The sequence below is a fragment of the Rutidosis leptorrhynchoides genome, chromosome 3 (genome assembly GCF_046630445.1).
Source record: "Rutidosis leptorrhynchoides isolate AG116_Rl617_1_P2 chromosome 3, CSIRO_AGI_Rlap_v1, whole genome shotgun sequence".
Taxonomy (NCBI): Eukaryota; Viridiplantae; Streptophyta; class Magnoliopsida; order Asterales; family Asteraceae; genus Rutidosis; species Rutidosis leptorrhynchoides.
In genome coordinates, this window is record NC_092335.1 from 540,254,833 (window position 1) to 540,264,309 (window position 9,477).

Here is a 9,477-nt window from a genome sequence, read left to right on the forward strand (position 1 = left end):
TATAATTTCATTTCATTTTTATAACTCAAACATGCAATTAATAAATATCAATACTAAAATTATATAAGAAAATTCTATATTAAAAAAAAAAACTTATACTTTATAATTAACTAAACAGAGTTTGCGACAGAACGCTATATAGGAACTAATAAACTCGAGAAAATACAATATTGAATGTTTCATGATTCTAATTAATAAAATTCTAGTTGCTTTTCAAAAAAAAAAAAAAAAAATAATAATAATAATAACTAAACATAATTTTATAAACTTAAATATGGTATGATAACCACTCAGGTTTGCTTGAGTAGCCACCGAGTTGATCAATGAAGCATACCACCCAGATTAGAGGTGGCAAATTTGACCCATTTAGCTAAGGTCAAAACAAGTAGAACTACTAATAACACTGGTCAAATTCGGTTGGCACGGGTTAGACTTGCGACGCAATGTGACCAGCTCTTGAATTAAACTTATGTAAAGAATCATATTATTATTATAATTATAATTATAATTATAATTATAATTATAATTATAATTCAACATTAATATGTGTTGTGTTTCCTCTCCAAAACAGTAACATGTCTAGAACACCTCAGAGAAAAACAAACTCAAATCGTTGGCTGGAGACCCGTAATAACTATTCTAACCCAGATTCAATTTCTTACTATGCCAAATTCAATAAGGGAGTATGACTAGAGGGTGCATGTAATGCACAATTCACCCGGTACCAAGTCTCGCACTCGGGGGGCTTGATTACCCGAAGTTTACCTCTATCCGGGAGTCAATGTACTCATTCATTAGGTCGTTTCTTCACTAATATATCCAAAAAATAAGGTATGCTTTCTAAAGTAATAGTTCATTTATATAAATAGATAAAAATAATGAAGTAATATTCATTTATTTGTATCTTAAGTTTATATTTTAATATAAAAATGTAGGTAAAAAGTTAAGTATACAAAACGTATAGTGATAATGTTTTTTATAGTATTTTTTATTTGTGAACTTTTAGAATGATACTAATAGAGTACATTAGAACAACGGTGTATAAATAATTAGTGTGCTTTTATTTTTCAGTTTTTTAAAGATTAAATTTTTTTAATTCTATAGGATAGTAAAATGCTAATTGTGTCAATGTATATCTCTACTAGAAGCTTGTATGCATTACTAATGGAATACTTTGTACGTGGAGTTTACAAGGAAATCAATATTATATTAATCTCTCTATAATTAAGAAATATGGACCTTCGTGCGAAAATACCAACTACCAGAATGACCATAAACTTATGTCAACGGGGAATTAGATTAGAGATTCTTATTGAATTAGATCCGAAATGTAAGAAAAACAATTACTCTACCGAAACAATGGGGTCTTTAGGTTATGTTTTCCGTTGAAAGGAATAAAACAAAATTAGAAATTTTTATAAAGAATTGAAAATAGAGGTTAAAGAATGTAAACATATATAAAATTGAACTCTAACACATTTATCTAAACATCTAAGATATAGATTTTTATGGAAGAATTTATAGCAATATCGATACTGATATGATACCGATACCGATACCGATACCGATAATAATAGTATAAGTATTTAGTATAAATATAAGTATGACATGATATAACAATTTAATGCAGTATTTGCAAATAATGATAATCAAAAAGTTATCTGTTTATATACTATGTTCTTAAGATGTCTTAAGATGACATTGATACTTCCATAACAACTTACAACAACAATAACAAAAACTCAAATTTCATAAAAGTGGAGTATGAAGAGGTAAGATGTAAACAGCTTAATGAATTAATATTAACTATTGTTATTTTTTATAATATAAAATATAAATACAAATATAATATAATATGGTGCTTCATAGTATTTTATGTACTAGGATGTTAAATTACTGTTGATGTAATCTGGTTATTATGAGAGGGTACAGTGGGGCCTATTATGTAGGTTGTGGTCACTTAGATCACTTCGGCTACTACGGATACATGATTACTATAAATAGTACGAATTAGTTAAGTAGTAGTGTATGTCTATCCATCAATCTTCTATACTTACATTACCATACACACATATCCTCAACAATTTCTTCATTCAATTCAACTGTTGTATTTACACACCATGGCTAAGGTCATATTATGTCTCTTCTTCGTTATATATTATTCATTCATTCATTCATTCATCTTATAATCATATCATAAGAAATAAGATATATAGAAATGAATTAACTGTGCTTAATTAATTATGTTTGGTTGCATGCAGAGAGTTTTCACTTTTGGTAAAGGAAAGAGTGAAGGCAACAAGGGTATGAAATCCTTGGTAAGTAATTAATTTAAGTATTATTCGTTCTTATGTATCATCTTAATCGTTCATATTCATCTAGACATGTTTACATCTCAAACAGCCATAAAATTCATACCCATGTGTTTTCAAGATTTGATTTTTATTGCGATCACAAGATCATAAGATGAATTCTGAGAGTCCTATACACTACAAGATAACAGTCAATTGGAGACGAAATGTCGTCCCCAATTGACGTCCGGAAAAAAATGGTCAAACTTTTCAGAAAAATTTGTCTCAATTTTTGTCGTTTAGTTTACTTTTGGGACAACCCAATGTCGTCCCTAAAAGTGTCGTCCATATTTTACGTTTTTCTTGTAGTGTTCGTGTGTAAATAACTTTGTTGACATGATATTGTTGGATTGATAATGTACAGTTGGGAGGAAAAGGGGCAAATCTTGCAGAGATGGCGAGCATAGGACTATCAGTCCCACCAGGGCTCACCATTTCAACAGAAGCATGTAACGAATATCAACAACATGGTAAACAACTGCCTCCAGGTTTATGGGATGAGATTTTGGAAGGCTTGCAATATGTACAGAAAGAGATGGGTGCATCTTTGGGTGACCCCACCAAGCCTCTCCTTCTTTCAGTCCGTTCTGGTGCTGCGGTATGCATTCTCAACTGTCTTCTTTGTACCTGCATTTCACTTTAAACCAATCATTCATTATATTATGTATACATTTACCTTTTATCTACAAGTATTTGACTTGACATGTATGGGATAAACACATGTTTGATTGTGTGAAGTTGTTTTTTGTCCAACCTCTAGTTTCTTGAGTTCCTCGTCACAGAGATATATTTTGAGTCGAAACCTTCAATATTTGATTTCAAACCGATTAACCCGTAAACCAAACCGAATGAGAACCGGAAAAAAATCAACCGGATTTGAATTCGCTTTTAGTTTTTGGTTTTACAATTTCAAATTCGGTTTAACTGAAAATCGAATTCAAAACTGAATTCAACTGATAATATATTAAATTATTAATATATACAGACGAAAAACGAATTTTAAAATCAAAAGACGTATTTAAAGTCGATTTGTAATTATGATTATTTTGGTTAAATTATGATAATTTTGGGATTTAACCGAATTCGGTTTCGGTTTAGTTTTGGTTTTGAAATTGAGTTGGGTTTCAGTTTTCGGCTTTTGAATTCAAAATTGTCAAACCGAACCGAGCAAAACGAAAACAGAATCGATGAACACCTCTAATTTTAAGTCATATTTTAGCAAATATAGTGGTTATAGAAAATAGTTTGTATGTCACTTGTGTCTTTATGCTATGTTGGCTAATTCTCAGATATCAATGCCTGGTATGATGGACACCATTTTAAATCTTGGTCTTAACGATGAGGTCGTAGCTGGTTTAGCTGGGAAAAGTGGAGCAAGGTTTGCTTATGATTCATATAGAAGGTTTCTAGACATGTTTGGCAATGTTGTAATGGATATCCCGCACTCGTTATTTGAGGAACGATTGGGACAGCTCAAGGCTGAAAGAGGGGTTCAGCTCGACACTGATCTAACTGCTGCTGATCTTAAAGATCTCGTGGAGCAGTACAAGGATGTGTATGTTGAATATAAGGGTGAAAAGTTCCCTACAGGTATTATTATGACTATAAAAACAACTCGCTTATTTATTTGAGGAATGTGCGTTATAATAATCATATGTTAATGTTAATGTGCAGATCCGAAAAAACAATTAGAGTTGGCTGTGAACGCAGTATTTGATTCGTGGGACAGTCCAAGGGCAAATAAGTACAGGAGTATTAATCAGATAACTGGGTTGAAGGGGACTGCGGTTAACATTCAATGCATGGTGTTTGGCAACATGGGAGAAACTTCAGGAACTGGGGTTCTCTTCACTAGGAACCCGAGCACCGGTGAGAAAAAGCTATACGGGGAGTTTTTAATCAATGCTCAGGTAAATTTTTTATCTTTCTCATTCTTATATTTGTATAGATTAGAGGTGGGAAGATGGGTGGGTCAGCGTGAAGTTGAGTACTGGGTCGAATAAATGATTTTGGAGGTTGTGTGCATCGAAAATAAACTTTGGGCCGCTTTCAACATGGTTCGAACCATTCTGATTGAAATTTATGAGTTAATCAACTACATTTATAAATATATGGGTCTAGATTACAAATTCAGATACAAATTTCCCCAAAAGTTGGCTGATGAAGCAAATTTAAACAGGGTGAAGATGTTGTTGCTGGTATTAGAACACCACAGGATTTGGTCACCATGAAAAATTGCATGCCGGAAGCATACACAGAGCTCGTGGAAAACTGCGAGATCTTAGAGCGACACTATAAAGATATGATGGTAATCACAAAATTCTCAATAACAATAATAATAATACTCAATAGTCGTGCTGTGACATTTGGAAAGGTAACATTATTATTGGTACTGTGAGCACAGGATATTGAATTCACAGTTCAAGAAAACAGACTATGGATGTTGCAATGTCGATCAGGGAAGCGTACTGGTAAAGGTGCAGTGAGAATGGCAGTTGAAATGGTTAACGAAGGGCTAATTGATACTCGCACTTCAATTATGAGGGTCGAGCCTCAGCATCTTGATCAGCTTCTTCATCCACAGGTATGGTATAATATCAATGCTTGGAGGTGGCAAAATGGCCGGGTAGACAGGTTGGGTAACAGGTCAATACGGGTAAACCAACCTTACCCAAAACACATTCTTTTCGTAGTATATCATTTATGTCGATCATTTATTCAAGAGTTTTTAAGGTTGGTGTTGTTTATTAAATTAATTTATAATTATTACTAAAACAAAATATCCTTAATGAGAACATTTAGGGAGGGACACTTATCATCAAAATACACCATTCTTCACTTTTGCACACGAACCATCTCCTTCTCCTTTAATAGATAAATTAGGCAACTTTAGACGCTTTTGGTCCATGCCCTTGATAGCCATTTTTATTTAGCGCGTTTGACCCACTGGAGATTAAACATAACCCAAATCAACTTATTCAGAAATCAACAGATTGAAATTGCCACTTCAGTTGATCAAAAGCATTATTTCGTCATATTCAAAAGTAAAAAAAAAAAAAAAAAAAAAAGGAAAAGAAAAAACTCACTTTAATGGTGTTTCGAAGTTTCTATTTTTATTTATAAGTTAATATTTCCCGTTAATCTTTTTGCTCACATAAATTTGTGGTCTAGTTTGAGGATCCGTCTGCTTACAAGAACCAAGTGGTAGCAACTGGTTTGCCTGCATCTCCTGGAGCAGCTGTCGGACAGGTCGTGTTTAGTGCAGAGGATGCTGAAACATGGCACGCACAAGGAAAAAATGCCATCTTGGTATGCATAATTTGCTCTTCACATACTTTTCATTAACTATATTTAATTGAATATCTATCATTTTTGTAAACTTATAGAATACTGAATCTCAATAAATAAGTATTGATAATTAATGATTATGATGAATGTTGATGAAAATGAAGGTGAGGACAGAAACTAGCCCAGAAGATGTTGGTGGTATGCATGCAGCAGCTGGAATCTTAACAGCTAGAGGAGGAATGACATCACACGCAGCTGTTGTGGCTCGTGGGTGGGGAAAATGTTGTGTTTCTGGTTGTCCTGATATTCGTGTGAATGATGATATGAAGGTTAATCTATACGATATATTAACTAGTTGTCGAAATTTATTACAGTAATCTAATACTTTATGCTTATTAACATTACACGTTTGGAATATATGTACCAATATAACCTGTTACACAACCTTAATTTTTACATGTTTAGTCCTCGGTGATGAAACATAATATGAACAACCCCATTCAAAAGTAAAAGGGTATAAATTTACATGTTTAGTCCATTCACAAACCTTTTTTGTACAGGTTCTTTTAATCGGTGACCATGTGATTAGAGAAGGCGAATGGATTTCACTCAATGGATCAACAGGTGAAGTTATATTGGGTAAACAGCCACTAGCTCCACCTGCTATGAGCAGTGATTTGGAAACATTCATGGCTTGGGCTGATCAAGTCAGACGTCTCAAGGTAGGTATCAACTACAACTTTTATACAGTGTTTCAAGATCACATTAAATGTACAATGCTCATTCAATGGGTATAAAGTCTTTAAATTAATTCTTACTTTTGGAAAATGTATGTATATAGGTTATGGCAAATGCAGACACTCCTAATGATGCCTTAACAGCCAGAAATAATGGTGCCCAGGGGATCGGCCTTTGTAGGACTGAACATATGGTAATTTGAAGTTTCTTATTTTCGGGTTTATAATGATAAAAATATATATATAAGACGAACTTAATTGGCCAAATTTTTTCATCATTACTTTCAGTTTTTTGCTTCTGATGAGAGAATAAAAGCTGTAAGGAAGATGATCATGGCCGTCACTATCGAGCAGAGAAAAGCAGCTCTTGACCTTTTACTGCCTTACCAAAGATCTGACTTTGAAGGGATCTTTCGAGCGATGGATGGTAGTTTTTTTTTTTTTTTTTTAAATTTCTATCACTTTTAGCATTCAAATACCTATATAAAGGCCATTTCAAACTTCCATATACCTATGCTAAATACTTGTTGTATTTTTCAGGACTCCCGGTGACAATTCGCCTTTTGGATCCTCCGCTTCATGAATTTTTACCCGAAGGTGATCTAGAACAGATTGTAAGTGAACTAAACCAAGATACGGGCATGACTGAGGATGAAATTTATTCGAGGATTGAGAAGTTATCCGAAGTCAACCCAATGCTTGGTTTCCGAGGCTGCAGGTCTGTTTTCAACCCACTATGTTCCTATTCGTATGCGTATTTGCATGTTTAATGTTCCTGCCAAGTGAAGTAATAAACCAAAATTGTACTCAATTTTTCTTAATCCGTTTTCTGCTCAAGAAACAAATTTTATTAATAGATGTAGCGAAAGGTTTGGCTGGGTAATTGTGTCAAAACGGGCCGGGTTGAATCAGCTTTATCATCTGTAGCTCAGATAAGATTGGTGTAAGTCGGGTGGGGCTACATATACGTTTACGCCCATTTTCTAAATTCGTCTATATATAATATAACTGATGTGTTTATATGAATACAAAAGCAACATAATTACAATCAAAATTTATATCTGTGAACAAAGAAACAAATGATATAGTAAGTAACTGAGTCATATTTACTATGTTCTGTTATTTGATTTCAGACTTGGGATATCGTATCCAGAGCTAACAGAGATGCAGGTGCGTGCGATCTTTCAAGCTGCGGTGTCTATGACCAACCAGGGTGTCACTGTTTTCCCCGAGATCATGGTTCCTTTAGTTGGAACACCTCAGGCAAGAAAATGCTTCAAAATCAATATTCTAAATATGTAGATAATCAGTATTCTATTAGCTTCTGAATCTTATGGTTTTAAATGGGAGCATATCAGGAATTAAGCCATCAAATTGGTGTAATTCGTAGTGTAGCAACGAAGGTTTTTTCTGAGATGGGGTTGTCATTGGAATATAAAGTTGGCACCATGATTGAGATTCCTCGGGCTGCTTTAATCGCTGATGAGGTATGATGCTTAATAATATGTAACCATTTTTACTTTAAAGTCTCATTTTTTGGTTCATGCAGATTGCAAAAGAAGCCGAGTTCTTTTCCTTTGGAACCAATGATCTCACCCAAATGACATTCGGGTATAGTAGAGATGATGTTGGCAAGTTTCTTCCAGTTTATCTTTCGCAAGGCATTTTACAACATGATCCATTTGAGGTCAGCAATACAAATATTTGTACATTGACAGCTGTATATGTAAATAAATTTTACTGACACAACTACATACGGGTTGTTCACAGGTTCTTGATCAAAAGGGTGTGGGTCAATTAATCAAGATGGCCACAGAGAAAGGTCGTGCAGCAAATCCTAACTTAAAGGTGAGCACAGTTTCCCGATATGTAGTGTTGTGAATGTAAAGGGGGCAAAATATTTGATTCGGGTAATCAAAAAAGATATTAATAAAAAAAAATGTCAAATTAAGGCTGATGAGCAAACACTTTTGTCTTTCTTGTCTTGAATGTTACAAATAGTAAAGTACTAGTAATGTTTATATGCTGATAAATAATATATTGTTAGTATACAGTAAATAAAATTTTATTAGAATACTTCGGTTTTATACGTTTGACTTGTTAAAGTCAAATTACAAGAAAGATTGACCGTGAAGACATTGGCAAATCTTGTAAAGAAAATTTATTTTGAAAGTAATCTTAACATTTTTAACGTTTCCCCCCTTTTTAGGTAAAAAAGAACAAAAAAAAGCTAGCTCAATTTGAATATTATGCCTCCGATAGGTTATCCCACAATTTGGATAACACTTGCAAGTTACCAAGTACTAATGATGCATATACAGGTCGGCATATGTGGAGAGCATGGAGGAGAACCTTCATCTGTTGCATTTTTTGACGGAGCTGGACTAGATTATGTCTCTTGCTCTCCTTTTAGGTATGTTTGTGTGCAAGCACACATGTAACAATGAACATAAAATTTAGAATGTTACAAAGTTATGCGCTAATAACTTTCGTCATATGTTCAAGTTGATTTGAATGTTACTTATCACTTTGGTTTTGGTGTGTTACATAGTTTTGGTATTTACTTCACTACTAATCATCTATGGTTCTTTTTGTGTCACTGTTGCAGGGTCCCTATTGCAAGGCTGGCAGCTGCTCAAGTCGCTGTTTAAGCTACATAAGGAGGACGGATTATGTATGCCAAATTTCACATGCATTGATGTATATAAATAATAAATAATAATCGTCATTTTCTTTCATTCTTGTAATGGCAAGAAGAACATCCTTTAGACGAATAACCAATCACATCTTCGTGGTGTACAAGAAATTTAGTTGCAAAATGATCCAACACTGGATACATGTACGCAAAGCAGATTAGTAATTCTTTATTTTTGCACAGAAACCTTGAAATACATGAATAGTACATAAACCGTGATTGTTTTCTAATGTAAAGCTACAAAGCTAAGAAGAAAATAAGGTTAAATTCACATGGATTGGCTTCAACTCTTCCTCTTTGTTTCTTGCTAGTGTCCATATCTAGGTGATGATTTGAATTTGATGGCCTTGATATTTATTTACTTGGCCTTGTTTGGTATATTAATCTTATCTGATGTTGTTAGAAG

The 9,477-nt window shown here is 33.6% G+C and overlaps 1 protein-coding gene across 1 annotated transcript; it reads left to right on the forward strand.

Moving 5' to 3' along the window:
• The first annotated feature begins 2,255 nt into the window (after positions 1–2,255).
• Positions 2,256–9,089, forward strand: LOC139898466 (pyruvate, phosphate dikinase, chloroplastic). Its single transcript, XM_071881200.1, has 18 exons — positions 2,256–2,318; positions 2,716–2,949; positions 3,641–3,941; positions 4,026–4,261; positions 4,531–4,659; positions 4,756–4,935; positions 5,523–5,660; positions 5,804–5,968; positions 6,200–6,361; positions 6,481–6,570; positions 6,665–6,803; positions 6,917–7,094; positions 7,510–7,639; positions 7,735–7,863; positions 7,926–8,063; positions 8,147–8,224; positions 8,698–8,789; positions 8,985–9,089. The coding sequence occupies exons 1-18, from the start codon at positions 2,256–2,258 to the stop codon at positions 9,025–9,027; spliced, it is 2,625 nt and encodes an 874-aa protein (XP_071737301.1). The 3' UTR covers positions 9,028–9,089.
• Positions 9,090–9,477: the final 388 nt, after the last annotated feature.